The sequence below is a fragment of the Ceratina calcarata genome, unplaced genomic scaffold (genome assembly GCF_001652005.2).
Source record: "Ceratina calcarata isolate Rehan_Ccalc_2016 unplaced genomic scaffold, ASM165200v1 scaffold586.2, whole genome shotgun sequence".
NCBI classification, from domain to species: Eukaryota; Metazoa; Arthropoda; class Insecta; order Hymenoptera; family Apidae; genus Ceratina; species Ceratina calcarata.
The window spans coordinates 181,075-206,714 of NW_017177087.1; the positions used below are offsets into that span (position 1 = coordinate 181,075).

The following is a 25,640-nucleotide window of genomic DNA, read 5'->3' on the forward strand; positions in this document are numbered from 1 at the left end:
GATGCTAATTAATCGTACGTAACTCGTTAAATACTGGAGTTAGAAGAAAAATGCATAGAAACTTTCTTTGTAGAGGATATCAATACCTACAACTTCCGTATAAAAAGCTTTTCGCCAGCGTCAACAATTAATTGAATATTTCCTTCTATACTTTTTAGCACGTAGCTATCTATTATTAGCATTGTTCTTCCGACGTCTGATTTCTTTTTAATTATAGGAAGTGCGTTTTTCTAAGATACATAAACTTTTAGGATTGACTGTATAGCCAATACATCCTTAAATTGTTATTATCAAAATATTTTCTGCATTGTACACTTTTTACAAAATGAATAATTATTTCCTACCGTGTCGTTCGAATACTTTCGTTGCTCACCGTAAGTTCGTCGTTCTCTTAACAAAGATCCCTCTTGCTATACATTCTTCGATTGCACGCCCATAGAAAAAAATATCAGAGTTTCGTTTCATGTTTGACCCTGTTCCGGAACAACTGATTCGGTCTAAGCAATCCTTGAGTATTATTTAGGTAAGAGTTCCCGGACACGATCGCAGCCATCGTGGAATCCGAGTTAGGGTTCACGAACTCGTTCTTATTGTTTTCCTCGAATGCGAACCGTTGCTGTTGGTGTTGTTGCTGCTGTTGGGTTTCGCAGTGATGATTAATAACGTGATTGTTCTTCACGCGATAATGCACCTCGGAATCCGTCTCCTCTTCATTATCCGCGCTGTCTACATCCCCTAAAAAATTTCGCACTCTTCAAATCTCCGCAATTACACATTACATGCAGTATTTGTATTCTTTGCAAATTCAAGTTTCTTACAAATGCATAAAATTCGTGCCTAATAACAATAGATAGAAGCTCACCATCAGAACTATTTGTAGAAGGTAAATAAAATCGCGACGCAGGAACTTTGCTGTTTCCTGGGCGTCGTTCTCTGGCAGTACTATTCGGATGATGATATTTAAATTCACGTGGCAGAGTATAGCTTCGTGGTAAGGACACCTGGCTACCCTCCATGTCACTCATTTCTCCTTCTACTTCCCCTTCGCCTTTCGAGCTATCTTCTCCCCCGTTCTGACTCGAACGCAGTCTGTAATTTAAGTTTAAGGCTGTGCTATTTTGTATCTTACTCTATCCAGTCTTTAATTCGCTAATTACCGGTGATTAACGTGAGTGGACGGCACCCAATGAGAATAATGATGCGGAAGACATCTCGGCGCCAACAGGATTTCTGGGGTATCCGCTCGTTCCCTCTGCGTGGTTCTCCACGAGTTTGAGGGATAAACATTCGGATAATATGACGAGGACGGTGGCGGAGGTAACATGCAGTGCATCTTGACCGGTGGCCATGAGGACAACGTCACTCCTCCGTTCTGATCGCCTATAGATGGTGCGGACGTGAACAGAGGAGAGCTAGGAGATGTATGCAGCTTCGTATTAGGCGGTGGTTGCTGATTCGACCCAGGCGAAGACGAGAACGAGGAAGCTGAAGCCGACGGAGGCGGAAACAGTTTCCCTTCCTTTATTTCTTCTTGAATAGCGCGCAATTCTCGTAACTGTTGCTGCTTCTTCTCTTGAAGTTTCTCTCGTATCAGATTCACGCTTAATGAGCCAGTGGTACTTGTGTCTGTTTTTGTTTTTTGCACTGTCGAGTGGTCATTCTACCTCGAAACAACGAACGTACGATTTCAGTTTATTTTTTCAATAACGCTAAATATTTGTTTGATATAAAATAGTTCTACTTATATGTGACTGCTTTCATTTGTTTAAAAAATCGTAATTTAACTTTATATTCTATAGTAATATATGTTAAACTAAAATTTTGGAAATTCTTAGTATACACGTGTTCACTTGATTTTAGAATTTTAATAGTTAAACATTTTAATAGCAACTTTGTTAATCTTTTATTTATACCTGCATCGAATCAGTGTTCGCAGATTTCTTCCAGAACGGTATCAATTGCCGCGAATTGGTGTTTGCGCCGAGCCATTGTTTCGTATCGCCTACCGAATTCACGGTAGTCGAGGCGACTCCAGTTTGAGATTGCGGCGGTGGAGGAGGTACGAACGTGGTCGGTTTCTTTTTCTTACGATTCGGATTCACCACGGCTGGATTCGCAAAACGGCAATTGAACACGCCAGGTATCCCACCGTTGCTTAGTTTCACTCTCCTCACGCCGACGTTCGTATCTAATTTCTTATCCTCCGTATAGTCTATCTGTTTTTCCTCCTGCGAGTTTTATTTATTGTTAGATATTTGTAATTATTGCGTCCAGGCTAGAGTTCTTAATTTCCTTTTCGTATGTACCTGATTTGATAACGAGGTATTCGATAATGAAGCAGTGAGATTCGAAGCAGTCATTCTTCCACCAGCTTCGTACCTCAATCTTCGTACATGAAAAAACCTGTATTTCCAAAGTTCAATCATTACCGGAATCAAGTTATTATTAGACTGCGGATTTTATGCATTTATATAATTACCTATAATAGAGGCCCATGAAAAACATACCACCGAAGAATAAAGCTAACAGTGTAAGTACGAGAGTGACAGGGTTCGGGTGATGCTGATGCGGGAGGAGATCAGTTCGATTGACGCCTACTATCCAGACACCGATCAGCAAACTGTTTTCCAAAAACATCACCGTGTAAAAAATCACCTGTTGCAAATACACAATCAGAAATGTTACAGGAGGAGCTCCAGAATCGAACAGCGAAAATAAAAGCGTACCATCTTTTGACGATGATTCGTTTCATGCAGGTTTACATACGCGAATATGTAAACGAAAGCGAGTAACGCGGCCAATGACGTTTTCCTTAGAACAGGCAAATGCTCGCCACCGTGGAAAAGTCCATCTGGAGTGAGCAGCAACCACATCAACATGGACAGCCAGTGGAGAGCCATGACGATCAACAGCCACTGTCCACCATAAAGAGACGCGTAAGCTACGAGTACTCCAACCCTGGCGCTCACTGTTCCCAAACGCCATGCCAACTGTGCTAGCACACCCAGCCATGTCAGCACGAGTCGTTCCAAGTTCCGGAGACGCGCCGCACCTTTGCTGAAGCTGGCAACCGCCCAGCAAACGCTCCAGAGAGACAGACCGGCGGATACCGCGGTCAGTTTCGCCAGCTTGTCGCCCTCTCTGTTCTCGCTCTCCTTCGCCTTGCCGTCGGCATTCGTATCATTGTTGATACCGATTGACAATAGGTATAACTGCAGCAGCAACATTGGCGCGGCTTCGCAAAAGGCATGGATAAGTCGCAAGACACAGAGTTCCCTCACCTAATCGAGTTTCAGTAATATTAAGATTAAAATGTAAAAAATTCTCTTTCGTCATGTGCCCGAATATTGATGAAGTGAATTAGATTAGATTCTTACCTCGTGCTTAACGTAAGTTAAATTGACCGGAATAAATAACTTGAAGTATCTCCACAATACTCCAATTTGGGTGGAATGAAGCAGCAGGACACACCATATCGTCCAATTCCCGTTTTCCTTCTTCTCATTGATATTGCAATCTCTTATTGCATTACCAGTTAGTTTCCCCCTGGCGCCCCATAAATACCATCGTACGCTAATAATCTATTATCAACGAAGAATATAATTAGAAGACGCAGTATTAAGAGCTTATATATTAAGTCTTGAATACTGACCTGAGAAATAAGCAACGAAGTTGCTATGAGAGCTATGCTCAAGGGAAAGAGAAGAGGAGGAGCCACGGAGTGATACGCGAGAGCATAAACCATCGCAAAGTCAAACACAACGTCGCAAAAGTACGAGGCTAGTGAAATTATGTTGAAGAGTACGTCGCACAGTGGTAGGAATTCGTGCTGATGCTGGGTTTGCAGATGCTGGGCCATAATGGGCTTTCGTTATCCATTTGGATTATCCAGCACCCTTTCTTTTCGTCAACCAATGCCACCCATGCCAAAATATAACGATTGTTCCATGGAGCGAAGAAAGACACTGTCCTAACTGAAATTCGAATTATGAAGCGATGATAAGATCGTCATTTGTGCGTTACTGAATTGCAGACTACAGAGAAGATATCGCACTTTTATCATTAATTTTTACGTAGAAAAAGTGTTTCGTACTTTTGTTAAAATTAAATTCAAATACACGGTGAAGTTAATTATAAATCAACAGGTGGCTCACGGTCGATAGTTGCAAATTCAAATAAATAAATTTTGTAGTATTCAAGTTACTGCTAACACGTTATCTATGTAACAATATAACATAAAATAAGGATTGAAAAAATAAGGAATGTTGTAAAAACAAGTTTTCGAATTGTCGCAAGTTAATTCGATTGAATTGTCAGTAAGTTAACGGGAAGCGAACGCGATAAAAATCTGTGGACGATCTGGCAATAAAGGGAAATTATCATTATTAATATTTAAGAATAAAAATACGAAAGAAGAGAAGGAATCGAGTAGGCGTAGGAGGAAGTCGATTCGCTTACCGCATTCCACGGATGTCACCGAATGAGTAATCACAAAAGTAACATTCTCGTCTTCGGCAGATGCTGGAGAACCTCGCCAGAGTGTCTGGAGCGACGTTGGAATGCGAGGAATTCGTTCGTGCAGCTCGCGGACGCTTTCGAAAACGGAACTACCTTTTAACCGACACAAACGGGACACTCGGGAGAACTCCCTTCACAGTATCGTCCGTACATTTCCCGCCGATTCGCGGTAACAAGTAATTTGATTATTTTTAAACGCACGCACCGCGCGGACCGATTACTACCTGTTGATTCAAGTCGGCCGGAGACGGCTTTTACGCTACAGGGTAGGAATTAGGAATACCGTGTAACATTGCTCCACTAACTTTAAAATGTAAGATTGTCGACCGAGTGCTCAGGAATTCCTGCCAGTGACTCCCATTCACGACTGAGATCCGTAAAAATGATCGAGCGATGATCGATTCTTGATCCTTCGCATTCTTTGGCAGTGATTCTCAACAGTTCTCGCACTTACGTAAACAATATGCGCTTTTTGAACAATTAAACTGCACGAAGCAGCGCTGACCAACTTGCGGCCCGCGAACTTATTTCTGCGGCTCATGTAGTAAATCAAATTCTTGTAGTAAACATCTATACCAAACTGAATTAATAATTAAAATGAAAAAAAAAAAATGTGGAAGAATACATCTGCGTAAAATCAAAATATTCTTGAAAATATAATTCGACTCGCAACAACTGGATATAAAAGAAATCATTGCCCAGGAATTAGAGAAATTGGGTAATGCTAACATAAGAATACAAGAATTTAAAAAAAAGATTAAACGTTCAAGTGTTGGTTTCGAATTTAATTTCATGTGTCTCTGTTTTTAAAAATAAAATATGCAAATGAAATGTATACGGGAAAAATTCAATTATTATTTTAAAGCTACGTCATATGCACGTGCTCAAAATACGAACATGGATGTTAACATTTATTTGTTCCCATGACGTTTTTTTATTCTTTTTCAATGAATATAATTATAATCGTATAAACACTTCATTTTCTAATCAGCTTACATGAAAACAGTCTATCTAAATAACTTTAAAAGTTAATAATCTATCTTTATCCCCTTCTTTATTTCATTTAAGCATATACATATTATGCTTCTTATTCCAATAAAAAAGAAAAAAGAAATAAGTAATGTATGTAGCTTGCGAATCGAATTTTGTGCGATTCAGTGGGTAGATCGAATATAAAAAAAATTCTATATTTTCCCAGGTTCTCACTCCTTTTTGTATATAAAATGTTAGGAAATTTTATAAAATGATCCTAAGGTCACTTGTCTCGAGGTCTGTAATATTTTAGTCAAACACTTCTTTTGCACAAGTCAATGGCAATAGTTTTTAATTGCATTTCCCGGTCAAATTTTGCCACGAAAAAGATCCTAAAAGAAGGAGACGATTGAATTATTAAAAATTACTTGTCGTTACAACTGTAATATATAATAAATACATGATATTTAGCGTTAGACCACGGATCTTTATACGTTTATAGAAATGTTGGAAAGTAATGCAAACGAAATTTTCTGTTCACTTAAGCTTCTGTTCTTTTTAAACGTAGTTGCAAATATTTAATTCGGCATAAACACCCGTGAACTATTTATACGTATTTAATTGTAGTTGACGTTTCTCTCAAACTATATATAACATTTAAAAAAAGAAATGAATGAGACTTTATTTTTCTCCAAATAGCACACAAACGTTCGGAGGCCCACATTAATTAAACGATAATAAAATTACGTTTCGCCCTGATACTTTCAATGGACTTGGGAACGTCTAAAATTTGTTAGAAAAATGCGTATGCAACAATCGTTGCCGAAGTTGGAAAGGTGTTCCCAAGTTAATTGAAATTTTGAGGCAGTAGGAGTTACAATAAAGAGTATGTGCCTTGGTGCAATTTGACATTACAAAGAAACGGTGATGACGGTGACCATAAAAACTCCATGAATACACACCGATGTACAATAATTAAACGATACTTCTTGCACATATCTTCTTTTGCGATATGATAAAAACACTGCTTCCAAACAGGTTTTCTTACACTGTCAGCCACTGGCAACGAGTATTCGATCAAGCACAATAATACGAATTTGAGAAAGAGAAGTGATATAAAAAATCTAGAACTATTTATTTCCCATGTATTTCGTTTATATGCGATAATGGTATCAAAAAGTTTGGCACAAATTCTATTTATAGCGATTTTGTAAAGTTTAGTTTAGTTTTGTATAAAAATTTGCGATTTATAAAAAAGTTGAAAATCTAAAAGCTTCTCTTCAAGTACTTTATACGATATCACTTTGTAGCTTGTTTTCATGTCTGTAAAGTTTTCGACATAAAAAATGCTAGTCAATATCTAATTATAATTAATATTAAGTTAAGTACTAAAGCCTTTGAAGTACAAAATTCTCGGTTGTACGTTAAATGCACTTTAAAGTGCAATTGGAATACGAAGTGCTATTCGATATCAATGTCAGTAATATTACACGCGATTGAATACTTTTTGCCAGAGGTAGTATAAAGCTATTCGATCTATTAATTAGAAACTAAGCTGGACATTCATACGGAAATGAGATTCATGAAATCAGTCTTACGCGGTATAAAAATCAGAGAATACTTATTACTAGACTGCAGATTTTAAATTAAAGAGGTACACAATGCAAAATATTAAAATCATTTGCAGTTCTTAAAACAATATTCCTAAAAAGAAATCTTATCATACGCGAGCAGAAATATATTCAAGTACATTGGAATTAATAAAAGAAAACGGTAACAGCATATTTACAAAGAAGGGATTGTTAGGTATCGCCTACAAATATATATTATGCATCTGGCAGCTTGTTAAAGAAACGAAATAGCGGTATTACGATCCGTTACCGTGCATTAAAAGACGGTACTTCGAAGCGAACGAGTACATGGTTTCCAAGAGTTTAGATAAACTCATTAATGAGTTCGCGTTAGGTGAAAAAATATTCTTAAAACGAGAATAGAATTTCTGTCTTGTCGTTCATCTAGTCAGCCGTAATGTGACGTTAATAAATAATTATAACTAAATCGGAGTCGTCATCCACTTCTACATGTTTCGCGAATCTTGCGTCCTAAAGAAATTAGATTCTGTACTTATTTGTTTTATGCAATAAATAATAATAGTAACATGAGTTCTAAGGCTGAGATATACGGGGTACGTTTAAGTTACTCCTAAATAAAGAATAATCTATTATTTCATATATTACCAAGTTAAATTTAGATATACGAACGAATGGACATCGTTCGTCGTCTTAAAGTATAACGAGGAAAACAAGTAACGTGCGATTCGTTCGATTTCTACAAATATCATACAAAAATTCTTTTATGATATGACTGAGTACTTTAAACGTTGTTTCATCGACAGACTGCGAATGTTTATGCAATTTTAGTACATTACATAAAAATATAAATAAATAAGAAAATACGCTCGTATGTATTATTAAAATAGAATAGAAATATACTTTAACGGTGTAGATGTTATTTAAAATATTAGATTTTAATTTAAACTGATTTTTCCATAATTCTGTAATAACAAGACAATTTCCCATTTTCCATCTAAATAAAAATATGTATAAACATTCGCACTCTGTTCTTTAAATTCTAATATAATAAAAATATGATAACGATTTTCATCTACCATTTCTGGTAAAGAAAACACATTCTTATAAATAAATGAGACGCGATGAAATCAGTCAAGAATAGCAATATAAACTTATCTATCTCTGATTTGTAAAGAAACATTGGATATGTTTTGTTCGAAGAACGAAATCAATTAATCAGTTAATCGATCGTCTGGCAAGCAAAATAAAATCGTTTTCGTGTCGAAAGTCAGTAAGGGTTACCTCGAAAACACCACAAAAATATTTATCAATAACGTTCTTAACTAACCAACAGCTTTTACTTTCTAATTTCTCCAGTTCCTTTTTTATACAAAACTTATGACTTTAAGGCTGGAATTTATAATCATTCCTCAGTTCTCACTTCCCAGATACTTGTTGCAAATCTAAATTGTTTCGTGATCACATTCGTGATACACAATTAATGAAAATCAAAAGAGGAGGTGTAAATGTATGTTTAAACGTTTTATGTTTCTATTATTGCTTAATACTTTTTAAGGATTTATTGATCTAAGTTTATGATCAGGTATGTTGGGAAGTGAAAAGTGAAAACTAAGAAGCAACTATAAGTTTCAGCCTAAGAAAGAATAAAATTGACTCACGATTCTACATAGCAAGGCAACAAGCGCTCTTCTCGAGAGTTCATGAAAGAATACTGTATGAGATAGTAGTCGAGGTGACCCGTTGGAACGTCCATCGAGAGTTAACTAGAAGAGAGAACCGATTCAGTCTACTCGTCCGTAAGACGGGACTATGTCCTTTGCTATCCAGAAATCGCAGTTGGGGTAGTCGCGGTCGGGTAGCGCATCCTGACCAACGATCAGGACCCGTTTCACGCCGCTACGATCGGGATTCGATAACGAACCGTGCCAAACGTAATAATTGAACAGCTGCTGCATAGCGGATACGTGTCTCTTCTCAGCAGGCGTACGAGCAGCATAAGACCCGAGTATCGCTGCGGCGTCGCTGTTCGGATCAGCAAACTGACCTCGGGGTTGCGTCGCCACGTAGAAGGGGATGTTGGTCTTCATCCTTGCGACGGTCAACAGTGGACAGACGACGCGTATGTCTGAGATCATGCTGAGTAAACCTCTTAACGTTGCATTATAGCGTCTGAAAAATAAATAAGCGAATAAATATTTTAATCGTTGTTGGCCGCAGTCTAATTAAAATATTAGAGGTGTGCGAGAATCCGAAAATGTCGAGTCGAATGTCGGAATTTTTCTTGGGATCGGGACGGGCTATCGAGCGACTTTTTATGCTGTTTGATTGAAACTTTCATTCTGTCCCGTCCCGATCAATCTCGATCAATGAATTCTCACATCTAAAAATATTATACGAACTGTAGAGCTTCATCGGCCAAGCCAATCGTGCCGAGCAATGACTCCTTCACGAGCTTCTCGACCTGCGTAGAGTTCAGCGTGACATTCGATGCGAGATACTTGAGAGGAGTCCCGGCGTGGGCGGTCGTACCCATTACAATCTTCTGCGCGAATTCGTCCCTCGCCCAGATTTGACCGACAGGCTCCTGAAGAATGGCTCCATCAAGGACTAACCATTCGTGGCGCTTGTCCCTCGCCGTTGCCTCCCTAGGTTCTGGCAGACCGACGTTCTCCACGTACCAAGTTTCGGGTACAGAGTCCATCACCTCCTCGGCGCTCTTACTTCGTAGACATGCAGCGTCATTGCATCTTATATTATTTAGAAACGGTTCGCTGAGCTTTTCAGAGAGCTCTAACTCCCTTCCTGGAAATATCGCGCTACCGCTCGAGATCCACACGCTTTGGAAGAGATCCTTCGCTCGCCTAGTACCGACCAGCGTGGTTACGAGCGTAGCTCCCGCTCGGTGGCCCCACAAGGTTACAGCCGATTTGTTCCCACCGAAGTGTTCAATATTAAGACGAATCCAGTTCAACGCGGCAATGATATCCGAAAGCCCGTAATTCCCGGATGTGGGAGGATGCGTCGCCCTCGATAGCGGTTCCGCTGCCAAGAAACCAAAGATACCTAGTCGGAAGTTCGGTCTGACGAACACCATGTCGCGGACATGAGCAATTTTCGCTGACGGCTGCATCACGCTCGGAGAACCGCCGCTGAGAGTTTCCGCGCCGATCATAACGACCACCGGCAGAGGAGATTCGTACCCAATTTTTGGCGTAAACACGTCTAGATACAGGCAATCCTCAGTACCAATAACGCGGCCAGAAGCCTCTCGCTGCAAACACACGTCCGTCGCGTTATGCGCTCGATAGGTGTTCGTCCAGCAATACTTGATATCTTGCAGCGGCTCTGCGGGCTGCCAACGACGGTTTTCTAATGGTGGTATAGCGTATGGAATCCCACGGAACGCGAAGCCTGCATCCTCAGCTACACCTTCCACTGGTCCGCAGGAAGTCACTGCTTTCACGAAATTCCCATCTTTTATCAGCTGCGCACCGGCCTTTCTCGGGACGACGAAAGCGATGCAGATTATGATCAGCACTGATATCAGGATGCACAATGCAGCCACTATTGTAATACACATTATACGAATTAGATCAAATCTAAACATAATTTATAGACTACCGATGTTTATGTATTTATGGAAATTTTAAACAATTTTAAGAAACACAAGAATAAAAAGTATCAAAAATAAAATACGATTGATAATATTTAGAAGTGAAAACAAATGTTTATATACGTTTCGTTTCTTTAATTTTACTTATAAAAATAGAAATTTGTATAAACAGTAAAAAATAATTTACGATCGTGAATGGAAATTCGTACCTAACACGAATAAGTTCCTCCTTGCAGCGGATATGCAGGCGACGAGAAAGTGTTGTTTCGGGGATTCGATATCGTCGGGAGCATCTCCATCCAGTCGAACAGTTTCCATACCGTCCTCGGGATTCTTTTCGCCTGCGGCATCGTCCAGAGTTTCGACGCTGGCTAATCCAGCGGTTCCGGTAGTTCCCAATTCCAGCTCATCTTCCTAAATTGATATCGTTGTTATTAAGTAGTTTTCCAAATCGTATATCGAAATGCTTTCTCAGTTCGTATTGTGGTGGACACGCTAATATTAAATTGTAGAAAAGAATCGACGTAGACAAAAGATCGTACGCGCTTGAGTGAAGTTAGGTTTTAAGCCAAGAAAAGCCAATAAATAAGGCTTCGTCAAGTGAATTTCCGTGTTACAATCGTCAACTGACTAGGCATTAATATATAAAGTCTCTCGGAAAACATGTAGCTAAGTTTTTAGTCAAACTATTATCTTCATTTGATCTTAATAAACAGCGACTTGGTAAATATCCCGAATTAGATTATAACTTTTTTTACTGACTTTTTTTAAAAGTATGCTCTAGTTATGCAGTACCTGTTTCTTTTTCCTAGGAAAGACTGAAACTAGGGGTAGCTTTATAGAATCGAGGATTCCCTTGCGTGCTTCTTTCTCTTTCGCGTCCTTGCTTGGCGTATTCGCTTTTTCCTGGGACACATTTTGTTCATTTTCCTTAACGTTCTTCTCTGTCGCATCACCCTCCCCAGCGTCAGCGGATTTACCCTCGTCATCCTGGCGGTGGAAACGGAACATGTAATTTACGAATTTAAAAGCGATTGTCCTAACAGTTCAAAAATATCTGTGTATTAAATAATGGTCGTTTTTAAATTGCATAAGGGTCCCAGGAATCTATTTAAAGGTCGAGAGGATCTGTTTCCGTCCGCTCGATAGGCGCACGATCACATTTCCTGTAGACTAACACATCGATATTCGATTCGTGGATCATCATCATCATCGTGATCATGGTCGCCGTCGTCATTTACCAGTGGGGTACGCTTATTATTTAAAAGGCGCGTGATCAATAATGCCAGGTGTATACTGCCTGACGTCACCCATTGGTTTAATGTTGGAAAAAAAATCGTTACGGGGCTGTAAGCACCCCTCGTGAACACGCTATGGTGCTCCGGGAAGCTCGTGCTCTTTCGGGCAATGTGGTTTCGTTGTAAACAGACGCTAATCGAGCAAGGAGAAAATGTATGCGTTTCTCTATAGTCGCTTGCAAAACGATTCTGTGCATAATAAGAAAATATGTGCACGGGGATGAATAAATGCCGGATTTCAAACAATAAGATTTTTTAAATATTTGAAGCTTGGAAAATTGAAAATAGCTGTATTATCAATATCAAGCATTTTGATGGAGGTATGAAGTGTAACAGGATGAAGGCTCTTAAAGCAGTAGATGTAGGTACCCAGCTGAAGAGATAAAGTCGTTCGAAAAATGGATCTGGTATTACTTTTGATAGTTATTCTTAGAACTTGAAGGAGGTATTAAAAATGAATCCTTTTTAGGAATTAAACCCACGTTTTCTGATAATCTCAATATTAGACTGCGGATTCTCATGCAAATTAATGTATCAATTTAAGAAATGATATTTATTAAAAATGCCCTTTAATTCTTTAAATATTACGGTATACAATTTTGTTATACATGCATAAAATCCGCAGTCTACGCATGATTCCCTTGAACCTTTTAATCCTTTAAAATTCTCAGAGAAAAAGATTTTAGTGAAACTCGAAAAACCCAAGTAGCATTCAGTTAAGAATAATTCTTGTTGCCATTACTTTGCAAGGTTCTTTGCTCTTCGTACGGCAGAAGCCGGGCATCTTAATTCCGCCGATTGGTATTTTCTTCTTAGGTTTCTGTTCTTCAGATTCCGTGTCCGGGGTGGCCGACGCCGCTGTATGCTTCGTGTTCTCGGCGTTCAACATCTTCTCCCTCTCCTCCTCGGCGATTTCCTTCTTATCCATGCTCTTCTCTTGATCCCCTTGACTCATCTTTTATTTTAATATCTACAAACCGACCAGACACGATTCCAATTAAATTCCTTCCATCCTACCTGCATTTAATTACGTTAATCGCCGCAATCACAAACTTGGAATTATTTTTATTATCTCACTGCTGGTTAATTATACAATCATCTGTTAAATAAGATTTTATTGTCTGCTAATCTTCCCAGATATAGGAAGAGTAGTAACGATTTATATCGTACTGGTAAAATGACGAAGAACCATTCGTACACGATTAAACAATTTATCTCATGTTCGCAATCCAATCAAAATTTCATTCCTCGGCATATTACGATTTACCGGACACCCTGTATACGTGTGTAAGCACTGCAGCTGGCGTCGGGACGCCCAGACGTAAACCGATCGATCGGATGGCATTGCTCTCTGGAGTCTATTGCCTCGAGAAGTCTAGCCATACATAGTTAGAATGCACCCGTTTCTAGTTTTTCCGATATAATGAACCTGGCATCTTTCTCATTAATCGCATTAATTCCAAACGCTGACGCCTAAGTCATTAAAGTTTCTTTAACTCGCATCATATCCATTGTTACGTTCAACTTAAAATTGTTCACGATAAATAATTTTATTATATAAAATCAATGAATTATTGAAAAGAACAGAAGTTTCAACAATAAGACAAAGAGCTCTCTGATGAAAACTTTGATGTTTAATTCGACACATTGTGTGTGTCTATGAAAACGTTACGAATTCGAATACAGCAGGTGGCGAGCGTAATAATTCGATCGAACAAATTTCACCGTTCGAAACGCATTGTGACCGATTCTTTTTGTTTTGCGCCTCGTCTCTCTTCTCCCCTAACTCACAGCCCCTTTTATATTATATTATGTTTCACGCCGCGTGGTTCCGAAAGAAATGTAGATGCATACATAGCTGCAACTTTCTCTTTCGTGAATACAATTTCTACACATTAGGTGTCTTTCTTTCTTTTACATGTTACTTATTATAAATAATTAAGTTTGTATGACGAGAAGTATCAAAGCAAATGTTAGAAAGAAATCGAAGGCTTTCTCAAATTTCGTTATTGAAAAATATGATACTTATTATCTAAATAATTGAGCAAAAATTAATACTGATGGGCATAATCCTTCAATTGTATCTTTGTAAATTCCTAGTATTGACTAGATGGATAAATTCTGATCCACAAGACGAAAATACAGACTATTTCAAAGATAAATCGTTAGCATTCTACATTGTTTACAACGAGCACCTGCTACATTTTTTATAGGCAATTTAAGGAACGTATAATTTGTTCACGACTCAGTTCAATCCTATCTCCTGTTATACGAATCGTGCAAATGTAACGCAGGGTGGTGCATGTATAATACAAAGAACGGAATACGGACTTTTGAGCACTCACACTTTTCGCAGAAATCAAATCCAGGACGCCACCGAATTTCGCCGGATGATTCCTCTTTTTAAGCGTCGTCGATCTGTCTATCAACTGTTTACCGATAACCGGCAAATAACGTCGATCCTGCCTCCGACTATCACTTCATCGATCGCGAGGAGATTAAATATGTACGTAATTCGATTGTTTTAATTAGAAAAACCGTTTTCAAATAACCGGAATGTCACTGCCGAGAGAACGACGCTTAGGGCATGCCTACTTCGACTGATGTTCCGAGAGCCATCGTTTACGGCTTTATCCCCACTACAGTTTGAACGGCACCATTGGTTGACGCCAGGCATGTGCAACATTGCATCGATTTAAATGGTCCCCACGATTATTTTCGTTTATTATAAAAAGTTTCATATAAAAGTAATATCAAACTCGTTGTCAATAAAAATAATATATACGTAAACTATTTCTGCGGAAGATTGAAATAAATTAAATTAATATACATCGATGTAGCGATGCATATCATTAAATTAGAAGTATTTTTATATCATTTCTGTCAATTGATATATGCAAGGAACAGAAGCTTAAAAATTGCACAAAATGTTATAATATAATAAACTCATCTGAATCCTCTCGTACGGTGCGTATAGTATAGTTCGCGCTCATAGGAAACTGCCACGCATGCGTGATTCGTACCGAAAGTAAATCCGCGTCGTCGCCGTTGCGACGTCGTATTTCGTACTCGTTTCACAAGACGTAGCGTGCTCGATTCCATACGTACGATCGTGTATACACGGGACGGATACTCCGATCTATCGTTTGACAGTTCGCTCTCAACAGCGGCGCGTGTACGATATAATTATCCGATTCCGGTGTTCGGTGAGTTCGGTCCCTCTCTAGGCTCGAGTGCGGCTTCCCTTATTTCCCGCGAGGGGAACAAGTAAACGATAAAACCAGCCTCCTCCAGTCGTCGATATAATGTCTCTTGTCGGGTACCGCGGATCGTTCTGCGAGAAATCGCGCTCGCGTTCATCGTTGCTCGACACGTAGATAGAATTGCTCGCTTTCGCGATGTGCCCGAGAAGGAGCTTGTCCGCGTTTACGTGCCCGGGAACAATATTCCTGCCTCACTCCTGGATATCACTGGGTTAAAACTGTCTCTCGACTCGAACGGTACCCAGACGATAGATAGGGTAGGATAGCGTGTTAAGTAGTTGCAGAGAAGAGAGAACGGGAAAGATAAGAGTTTCCCGGCGAGGAAGCGTCTTCCGTCAATCGAAGATCGGGAAGGAAAAGACGGACGGCCGATCGATGTCTTATTTGTGATGGGAGTGCCTGCGCGGGGAGCACTCGCGGCGATTGTCGCTGTAACCGCTTTCGTCGTTTATCTCAACAGCCTCAATTGCGGTTTCGTGTTCGACGACATCTCGGCGATAAAGGACAACCGCGACCTGAGGCCTCATACGCCGCTGAAAAATGTTTTTTACAATGACTTCTGGGGTACTCCTATGCACAAGGTAGGTAGCGGTAGATATACATAGGCTTTTTGACAGAGCCGCTTTCGATTTCCCCTCATCTCCCCTCTACCGTTCCCTTCCCTTTCACTCTTCTCTCTGCTACCTTCTTGTGTATTGATCCGTTCAAACTCTTCTCCTCCTTTTCCTTCCCTTTCAATGATTCCGGTCGATCTGATTCCGAATACTACTCGATCGCGGTTAAACTCATCCTGATTCTCAAGACAATTCATTTTTCGTATCGAGGAATGTTTCTTCGGCTTGTATCGAAGTATCACTGAAACTTAGTTATTTTATATGCCGTGACTATTCGATCGCGTTTAAATTCATTCTAATTCTCATGTCAATTCATTTCTTATATTAAGCAATGTTTTCTTGACTTATATTAAAATATCAATGAAATTTAATTATTCTGTTATACACGACATGTACAAAATATAAAGATTGATGGTATCAGTACTAAAATTAACAATCTTGTTATTTCTGCCTTTAAGGAATTCTACAAACATCTTTTATTATTTGTCTAATTTAAAAATATAATAATACGCTGATAATTGTAATTTCTCAAATAGGAACAATCGCACAAATCGTACAGGCCACTGTGCGTTCTCACATTTCGATGGAATTACTTGATTCATCAACTGGATCCTATGGGATATCATTTACTTAATGTTATCCTACATGTTGGAGTATGCTTACTATATTTCAGGTGTGTTAAGACACATTATTTTCTAGCTTCTGAACATGAAAATAACTACGTAACATATTATTATCTCACGTATAATTGCAATATATAAATCAGGCATTAATAATGAAATCTATTTGTTTTGTTTACGACGATATTAATTCTAGTTGATTTATAATGTATTAGATACCGGAACAAGCTTAAAATTATGATTAAAATCGAATTAAACAGTGAAATAATTAAAAACTAGAGGGTAATATATACTAAACAAACATTAAACTTTCAAGTAAAGACAACTGTGTGTCGTATTTGCCAATATCCACACGAAAATCGATTTGTCAATCGTATTAATGAAAAAAAACCGCACTAACTTCGTCCGGTACCTAATATTTGTATCTAGTTTTAAAATACTGTTAGTTTTTAATTATTGTAAGCGTGTTGTAATCACTATTTTAGGACATGCTTGATGTTTCTATCCGATTCCGCGACATTCGTGTCTTCTCTCCTGTTCGCGGTACATCCTATACACACGGAGGCAGTAAGTTTATCAAGACTGGTTTTCTGCACGCGTTTCGACCAAATCGATCGACGTTACTCTTCACGAAAATTAACTCTTTCAGACCCGATCCTCGTTAGAATGAACAGAGTCATTCAAAAATGTATAAATTAAATTCTGTCTGTAAATCTGGAATTTGGCACACGTTTCAGTGGAGAAACACAGGGTACAGCTAAATTTTTTCATTAATCAAAAGAAAGAAAAACGCTGTAGATCTGAAAGAGTTAAAGCGAGATCTCTGTGGTTTGGTAATTACTTCTAGTCCTGGTTTCTCTTCCACTCAGCAATCACAATGTTATTGAGTGGGAACGCGTGTCCGTACAGAGTATACAAAGAATCGACGTCGAGCGATCGATCGATCGCTTCCGTAGTTCCTAGTTCCAAGAGGTTTCGACGCATTATCAGTGGATAATCGTTTATTAAGGTTACAGGAGTGGTCGGAAGAGCAGAGACGCTGTCCTCCTTGTTTTATTTAGCGGCTTTAATCACGTACACTAAATGCTGCCGAAGTAGAAGATCCACAGGTAAGATGTTCGACTTCTTCTTTAATGTCCGATCTATTTAGTTGCCCGGAAAGTTCATGATTTGTGTAGAAAATTTAAAAGCAGCGAATTTAAATTTTGATGTACACTTCATCGATATCTTGAATTATAGATGTATGTGCTATTTTATTCCACATTCTTTCCGCATCATTCGTGGAACTTAGAGATATTTTCCATTCACTTCTCAGATTAATATTTTATTCTACCCATTTCTAGGATGGAGGTCTTTGATATTATCAATGTCATTCGTCTTCACTGCCATGTTATGCAAAGAGCAAGGGATAACGGCTACCGCTGTTTGCGTATTATACGAAATTTTCGTTGTACAAAAGGTAAATCTCAATATTAGTTGTACTAAAAACAAACTTCGTTATTATTCGGTTTCCTCTATTTTAGGTAAGAGCAATGGATATTTTCCTGACGTTAAAGGCAGCCTTCGGTGGGAAAAAGATATCGCTTGCCTGGTCCAGTGAAGGTACAAAACGACTGACGGTACTCACACTTGTCACGTTTAGTTTACTTATCCTTCGGCTACATGTAATGGGCTCGAAGTTACCTGTATTTACCAGGTATCTGTACACATTGATTACACGTATTAAACCTGTACCATTGAGCTATATAAATAACTTGAGTGTGAACAGCTGTCGAAAGCCGTAAGAAAGAGAAGAAACGAGACTGCGAGTGGGGCAGAACTGTCTTTTGCTTCTCCTGTAATTTCTTTCTATTTCTATTATTTTATAGGAAATTTGCCTAAGACCGAATGAATCGAATTTATAAAATCCTCAATCACTCGAAAAAATTATCAATACGTAATTAAAAAATATGCATTATACACCTAGGAAGAGAAAGCATTTTCGATAGGATTCTTTTTTCCGCGGCGCGCATCCCATCACCTCTGTTCACACGTCAGTTGTTCTATACGAATTTCAATGAAACGTGGAAGTTCTCAATTAGAAATAGAAATAAGATAATTTATTGATCGATGTTTCAGATTTGACAATCCCGCATCAGTGGCACCGACGCCGATAAGGCAGCTTACCTACAATTACCTCGCTGCGGTTAATCTAAGGTTGCTGTTTCTTCCAAACGATTTATGCTGTGATTGGACTATGGGGACGATACCGTTGATAGAAAGTTTCATAGATCCTCGCAATCTCGCTACCATAGCCACCCACACGACTGTAATAGGATTGTTGGTAACTGCGATTTTAACAGCGAACAGGCAGACTTCGATCGTTCTTATAATGGTTGGTATATGAAAAGTGTCACTCTTAAAGTTCTTATCTTAAAGATGTAAACGTACTGTACAGAGTTTGGCTATGATGGTACTGCCGTTTCTACCCGCATCAAACCTGTTCTTCCCGGTTGGATTCGTCATCGCCGAAAGAGTGTTATATGCGCCATCCATGGGATTCTGTATGCTCGTTGGCTATGGATGGAGCATTCTAAGCGAGAAGAGGTAAGAGAACTCTTGCCTTCTTGTTTGAACTGTTTCTAATTCCTACTTCTTCGGTTTCCAGATTTAAGAAACTGACATTATTTTTAATAATAACTCTCTTGGCTGCGCACTCGACTAAGACCTTTATGAGAAACTACGATTGGTTGGACGAATACTCGATATTCATGTCCGGATTAAAGGTGAATGATCGGAACGCGAAGTTATTTAATAATGTCGGCCACGCGTTGGAAAGTCAAGGGAGGTTCAAGGAAGCTTTAAATTTCTTCAACATGGCCGTGCAAGTCCAGGGCGACGATATCGGTGCTCACATCAACGTAGGCAGGACTTACAATCACCTGAAAATGTTTAAAGAAGCCGAGGATGCTTATCTGAAGGCGAAATCGTTGTTGCCGAAAGCGAAACCCGGGGAGTCCTACCAAGCGCGAATAGCCCCTAATCACTTGAATGTCTTCGTGAACCTAGCGAATTTGATAGCGAAGAACGCGACTAGATTAGAAGAAGCCGATTTGCTTTATAGGCAGGCAATTAGTATGCGCGCCGATTACACGCAAGCGTACATTAATCGTGGCGACGTTCTCATTAAACTGAACCGCACGAAGGAGGCCCAGGAGGTTTATGAGCGGGCGCTCTTCTACGATAGCAACAATCCGGACATCTATTACAACGTAAGCGTCCACAACCGATGAAATTATGTTTAGCTTGAGAATGGCATAATTCCGCATAAAAATTAGTTCTCTTACATTTCTTTTGAAACTCACCGTAATATGTTGGTACAAAATTGCAGCTGGGAGTCGTCTTCCTCGAACAGGGAAAAGCATCCCAGGCCTTGGCATATCTCGATAAAGCCCTCGAATTCGATCCGGAACATGAGCAGGCGTTATTAAATTCGGCTATTCTACTTCAAGAACTCGGACGCGCTGAATTGCGAAAAGTAGCCAGAGAAAGGCTTTTGAAGCTCTTGAGAAAAGTATTACTCCTTTCTGTCCATTTTAACACGATATAAATATGATATCGAGACTAGTCGTTCATCTGTATTCAGGATTCGAACAACGAACGAGTTCACTTTAATTTGGGAATGCTGGCGATGGACGATCACGACAGTGCAAGTGCGGAAAGATGGTTCCGTAACGCAGTCGCTCTTAAAGAAGATTTCCGTTCCGCGTTGTTCAACTTGGCCCTTCTCCTCGCCGACGAGCAACGTCCTCTCGAAGCTGCTCCCTTTTTAAATCAGCTAGTCAGATTTCATCCGGATCACGTCAAAGGATTGATCCTCTTAGGCGACATTTATATAAACAACATAAAAGATCTGGACGCTGCCGAGAACGTGAGTTTCTAGATTAATCATTCGAACCAAGTCCTACTATTATCATATAAAGAGAAAGCACTTACTCGTATGTTACCATCTCAAAAACAACTGAAATATTTGAAACAAAATTTCGATTGTAGCTTTGTTACGTTGATTTCAGTATTGCATAATATGTCTCATTCCTCCTTCGTTATAGTGTTATCGTAGGATACTGCAATTGGATCCTATGAACATCCAAGGTCTTCACAATCTCTGCGTGGTAATGGTGGAGCGTGGTAAGTTGGGACTGGCCGCACAGTGCTTGGAGCAGGCAGCAGCGTTGGCTCCTCATCAAGATTACGTGCACAGGCATTTGGCTATTGTGAAAGCCCGGATCAACAGGTTGCCACCAGAGCAACGTGACACAGAGGTGTTCGACGACTCGTTCCTCAGACCCAAGGAGAGAAGCTTCAGCATGGGCGATGTTACCAGCGGCAACAACGCCGTTGGTACCGGAGTTGGAAACGTTGAGAGTACCGGCAATCAGTTTCTAGGAAAAACGGAGCACGTGTTCGGGAATCACCACGGAGCGGGGCACAAGAAGAACGCAGCAGACGTGTTGAATACGATACCGCATCTGAAGAAACCGGCACGGGTGGTCCCGAGCGAAACGGTTCACGAGAGGCCGTCGCAGACGGTCGCGAAAGAGCAACAGGAATTCGCGTCTGGCAGGGTATTCGGTAAGAACGTGAGTCCGGACGCCACGGAATTGACAATCGACCGGGAACGCGCGACGAAAACGATCAACTCGGAGAAACACGCCGGTGGTACGGCCCAGAAGGACATGGCCCTATCATAGTATCGATGTTCGAAGGAAGGAATGCCCGCCGAGCAACTGTATAAAGTCGTATTCTATACGTATAACGAAAAGAATATTGAGTGGTACAGTCGTATAGAGCTAATGTGTGAATATAAAATAAATACAGAGTATTGTTTTATATGCTGTACGAATAGAAACGTTTTGTAAAATATATTTAAAAAATGTGCATATCTTTCTTGTTTTTCTTCTTCCCACACGACTCTCGTCCCGCCTACGTTGTATAAATTATGAGAAACAATTCGGTTGAAAATACTTCTTATGTACCGTCGTCTAATAATCGCCGCATTATGAGTTCCATGGTTAATCGCTCGCAAAAATCAGAGAATGTTTATGCACCGGAACGTCAGCTTCGTTTGGGATAATAACAGAATTTGATGTGCTTAATGAGACTGTCTTTTGCCATTCGGTATAACTGGAAACTGTAGGTATATAAGGAAGCCGATAGCACTTTTCGTTAACACATTTTTCCTATTCGTTCTTGGGGTACGTTCGCCTCTAGTTGAGCAAACTGGAAGAAAGAAGAATTGAAGTAGCGGTATGTTCTCTCTCTCTCTCTCTCTCTCTCTGTCCCTCCCGCGATTAACTTGGCTGGTGGGGATCGAGTGTATTTCACGGGTTCTGTCGATTTTGAAACAGAGCGGCAGAACAAACTCTTGAGCTCGGTGGATGAAGTGTCCCAGTGTTCTCTCTATCCTCTTTTCTTTTTTACATTGCTGATGTCTTCGTCTTCGTACTTAAAGGATGTAACGAGTAAAGTGGTAGTATGAAATTTAATTGAACGTCGAAAAGTTTTAAAAGATGTTCATGATATTACAACGCGATCGTTCTAACAGAATGTGCTTTTTTGAGTGCAGTCTTCAATTTGACGTATATTAAGTAGGAAAGGTCGTGGCGAATCGTTGGCGTGTGTTAAACCGTCTGTCGATGAACTGAAGGAGATGAAGACAAACAAACGGAAAAAGAGGACCGATGCGTTTTTACGAATTGCCTTCTATCGCCAAGGAGTTCCTCGTTCATCATTACAATTAATTAAGAGGTAACTTTCCAAAATTACTTTTCGATAGGTAGAATGAAACTTCCTTTCTTCATAAGTTTTTCTCCCTTCCTCCATTTTTCCTAGAAAAACTTCCTTTCAAATTACACGAGATGATCATCGTTGATATTTGACATGCGATAGATCCAAACATGTACAATTCAAATTTAAAATGAATTTAAGAGCTCCAAAACGTATAGACACATTTACAATTTTTTTATTCAACAAATCTTGGCTCTTGAGTTTATCTTTCACCATAAATAACTACACTTTATACTAAAACTCGGCATTAACATTTTATCGCTACTTTTTCGCGACCTCTTATCGTTCTGTATTATGTTTTTTCCAACACTGGAATCTACAACTTAAAATCATTATCAAATTAGATATAAAAAGAATAAAGGTCTTACAACAGTAAATTCCTTTCTCATCGAATTATTATCATTCGCAATTATTTTTCCATACCAAAACTCTTGTTCCTTCGCCGCTGAATATATCACTCAATTTACATATTGTAATTTGATTTTTATTTAGAGGATTCCAGGCATTGTCCTTCGATTAATGGGACAATTATATATCTGAAGAAAAATAAATCTTCTAACCTTGTGATAAACCGTGATACTACTATACTACGAAATTTTTATATATACATAATACGATACGATAATTTATATATAAGAAAATACATATAGAGACATATTTCGCTGATGTCTATCTTAACAATACGTAGTAAGTGATTCTATCTTCTATACTTCTTTTGATTGAACCTCGTTAACTAGAAGTAAAAGTACAATTTGAATCCGATCGCTGGAGATGTTCAAATGAAGCAATTCGAAGAGATTTGTAGGTAGTTAATTATATTCTGATCGATAAATTACCCCAGAGAAGAATAAAGATTTAAAGTTTTCTATGAAGATTCGAGTTACCGAGGTTTGAACAGTTCTTAATATAAAACTGCTTTAGTTTTCGATAGTATTAAAGTTTATCTTACGTATGCTGATAGGATTTAAAAATACCATGACAAGTTTAATTAAGAACAGAAAGTGTAGATTTGCTGTTTAATCAATTGAAGACGGGAAGAAGGAGAGGCAACTATCTGTGGACAACCGGGAATAGAATGGTTACATTCTTGGGAATAATAGTTAAATAATATCTGCATTACTGGAGAAAGTTATATCGACACGGTATGTTATCATCTTCAGTCGTGAATCATTCCGTCGCTGCGATAATAATTACTATTAATGTACGAACTCCCAAATGCGGCATCCACCGTATCTCGCATGACGTTTTTCTACCTAGATTTCTATTTATAAGTCATCACGGAAAAGACTAGCAGGAGCATTGCTTTTTTTTTCAATGTCTACTACGAATATTTATTTGTAGCCTTTTTAACAAACTAAAAACTTTCCTATTTCAAAAGGCATTCTATCTATGCATGTCTTTAACTTTTATACGCTGCAGATCGGAAAACTCGTTTTTTGAAATAAAAGAGTTCGTTCCCGCAGAGGGAGAGTTGACGAAAGAGAAACGATTTGCAAGTATTCGCGATTATCTAAAAATAGGTCGCAACTGAACAATGTTGCGATGCAGCAACAGCGCGGGACATCGTTAACGATAACTTCTGATAAAAGTTAATAAAACCGATTTAAAATAGAAAACGTCTCAGAATCCGACGACGAACAAAAGAATTTGCACTAATACATCAGACCCTCGCGTAAAACGTTCACGCGAATCTAACCAGAGCTGCAAATTCTTATGCGACGGTAATATTATATGTATAATGAATTAGAAATCATCTGGAATGCCTGTCAATATTTCATACATAACTAGACTGCGGATGTTTCTGCATTTATGGGAATTTTAAATAATTTGAAGAAACGTAGTAATGTGCAGAGAATCACAAAATATTCAACGTGAAAATGATACATTTAAGGGAAGGTACAAATATGTTTTATATACAAAATAGGAGTTTGGCTAAACACCCGCAGTCTATGTATTACTCAGTCAATACACATAGAGTACAACATACGTAACGTATAGCAAATGCTGTATAATAAAAATCTTTTTCTTCCATCTAATGAGACATACAAGATCTCGTACTGTTTAAAGAACATAATCACCAACTTGTAGGGAAGTTATCTACTTTCTTATGTTACTATTTATAATACATAAATTACTAGGAGGCAGTTAATGGTAGAACAGTAACTTCTTTAAATGCATTCCGTCATTGTTAGTTGAATATATCGTTGTACTAATCCAACATCTCTTTTATCATTTGTAGTTCGTACTTGCCTTTCAGAGAGCCATCAATGTTTTAATTACGTGCAACATGTATTTTTAACGAACGATATCAGAGGCCTCGTTTGCTTTTAGATGTCCTCGCATGCATTGTGCTCGATTCTGAATCTGATGCTCGTGATGGCAATTCTGATGCCGGAAACGGAACACACGCCTTCGAGGGCTGTGTTCCAATACGATGGAAGGGCCGGAACAACAACGGAAGGGCCACAGAAATACTGCGGCAACCAGTTGCCGCAGAAGTTGCAAGACGTCTGTGAAGGCATTTATCACACAAAACTTCAGAAAAGCAACAACGGTAATCTCATAGATTAATATCTGATCGAAAGTGTCGTTGAGTGATTCATTGAGACTCTTGTTTTCTTCATAGCAACGGAAGCAGATGATTCTACAACGTATAACTATGATTCGTTTCCTTACACATCGGCTGAGAACGCGAACAGAATAATCAAAGAAACCCGAGGGGGAATTTCGGACGAGTGTTGTCGGAAGTCGTGCACGATACAGGAATTACAGTCTTATTGCGGCAAGCCTGAAGAACGTGTCCGTCATAAGCCATAAATTGCGTGAACACCGATTATGTCCTTCTACCTTCTAGCTTATGATTATGGCCGTATAATTTCTGCCTCAGTCAAACAAACTGTGATGGATCGAATCACGTTTGCGATCTACAGATCGCATCGCAATTCAACTATTATGTTAAATATTAATACAGGAACAGTGATCTCATTTATTATGTAACGTAATTGTAATATAAAATAGGAATAAAGTACAGACCAAATATACATTAGATAACTGTTTGATTTAGACGATGTATTTTGAAGTAGAAAATACTTGCGACGATTCTTCTCTTCACGATTCCTAGTTTTCACGCAAAAACACTTCATCGTTTACTAATTACCGAATCACTAATTAACACGGCTTTATACTTCAAGTTTTGAGAATTTGAATGCAAGATTTTAAAAATACTATTAGCATTTGGCGGGAGTCTCCATTGAACTCTATCACAGCCGCACTCGGAACCTTCGGAATGACAGAGAGGATCAATGAGTGTAAATGAGTGCGGTA

At 39.0% G+C, this 25,640-nt stretch overlaps 4 protein-coding genes across 6 annotated transcripts; 2 read left to right on the forward strand and 2 right to left on the reverse strand.

Moving 5' to 3' along the window:
* Positions 1–268: 268 nt before the first annotated feature.
* LOC108629737 (uncharacterized) lies at positions 269–4,993 on the reverse strand. The gene is made up of 10 exons (XM_018032571.2): positions 4,459–4,993; positions 3,653–3,974; positions 3,378–3,581; positions 2,727–3,281; positions 2,480–2,655; positions 2,307–2,403; positions 1,914–2,228; positions 1,158–1,660; positions 863–1,089; positions 269–735 (listed from the first exon to the last, which is right to left on the reverse strand). The coding sequence occupies exons 2-10, from the start codon at positions 3,857–3,859 to the stop codon at positions 449–451; spliced, it is 2,571 nt and encodes an 856-aa protein (XP_017888060.1). The 5' UTR covers positions 3,860–3,974; positions 4,459–4,993; the 3' UTR covers positions 269–448.
* A 435-nt stretch (positions 4,994–5,428) lies between these two features.
* Nrt (Neurotactin) lies at positions 5,429–14,774 on the reverse strand. Its single transcript, XM_018032614.2, has 6 exons — positions 14,339–14,774; positions 12,736–12,963; positions 11,491–11,685; positions 10,905–11,109; positions 9,482–10,646; positions 5,429–9,251 (listed from the first exon to the last, which is right to left on the reverse strand). The coding sequence occupies exons 2-6, from the start codon at positions 12,946–12,948 to the stop codon at positions 8,864–8,866; spliced, it is 2,166 nt and encodes a 721-aa protein (XP_017888103.1). The 5' UTR covers positions 12,949–12,963; positions 14,339–14,774; the 3' UTR covers positions 5,429–8,863.
* Positions 14,775–15,021: 247 nt separating this feature from the next.
* On the forward strand, positions 15,022–21,411 carry LOC108629760 (transmembrane and TPR repeat-containing protein CG4050). The gene is made up of 12 exons (XM_018032613.2): positions 15,022–15,837; positions 16,407–16,543; positions 16,976–17,057; positions 17,500–17,599; positions 17,834–17,949; positions 18,014–18,186; positions 18,609–18,864; positions 18,928–19,076; positions 19,138–19,741; positions 19,861–20,043; positions 20,116–20,400; positions 20,579–21,411. Exons 1-12 carry the CDS (start codon positions 15,646–15,648, stop codon positions 21,218–21,220), a joined length of 2,919 nt encoding a protein of 972 aa, XP_017888102.1. The 5' UTR covers positions 15,022–15,645; the 3' UTR covers positions 21,221–21,411.
* A 383-nt stretch (positions 21,412–21,794) lies between these two features.
* ILP-2 (insulin-like peptide 2) lies at positions 21,795–25,379 on the forward strand. Of its 3 annotated transcripts, XM_026817531.1 has the most exons (5): positions 21,795–22,277; positions 22,809–23,003; positions 23,278–23,458; positions 24,648–24,870; positions 24,943–25,379. In XM_026817531.1, exons 4-5 carry the CDS (start codon positions 24,648–24,650, stop codon positions 25,131–25,133), a joined length of 414 nt encoding a protein of 137 aa, XP_026673332.1. In that variant the 5' UTR covers positions 21,795–22,277; positions 22,809–23,003; positions 23,278–23,458; the 3' UTR covers positions 25,134–25,379. The 3 variants fall into 3 exon arrangements, with proteins under 3 accessions (XP_026673332.1, XP_017888065.2, XP_026673333.1); XM_018032576.2 differs by lacking the exons at positions 21,795–22,277; positions 22,809–23,003; positions 23,278–23,458 and adding an exon at positions 24,443–24,503; XM_026817532.1 differs by lacking the exons at positions 21,795–22,277; positions 22,809–23,003; positions 23,278–23,458 and adding an exon at positions 24,483–24,554.
* Positions 25,380–25,640: the final 261 nt, after the last annotated feature.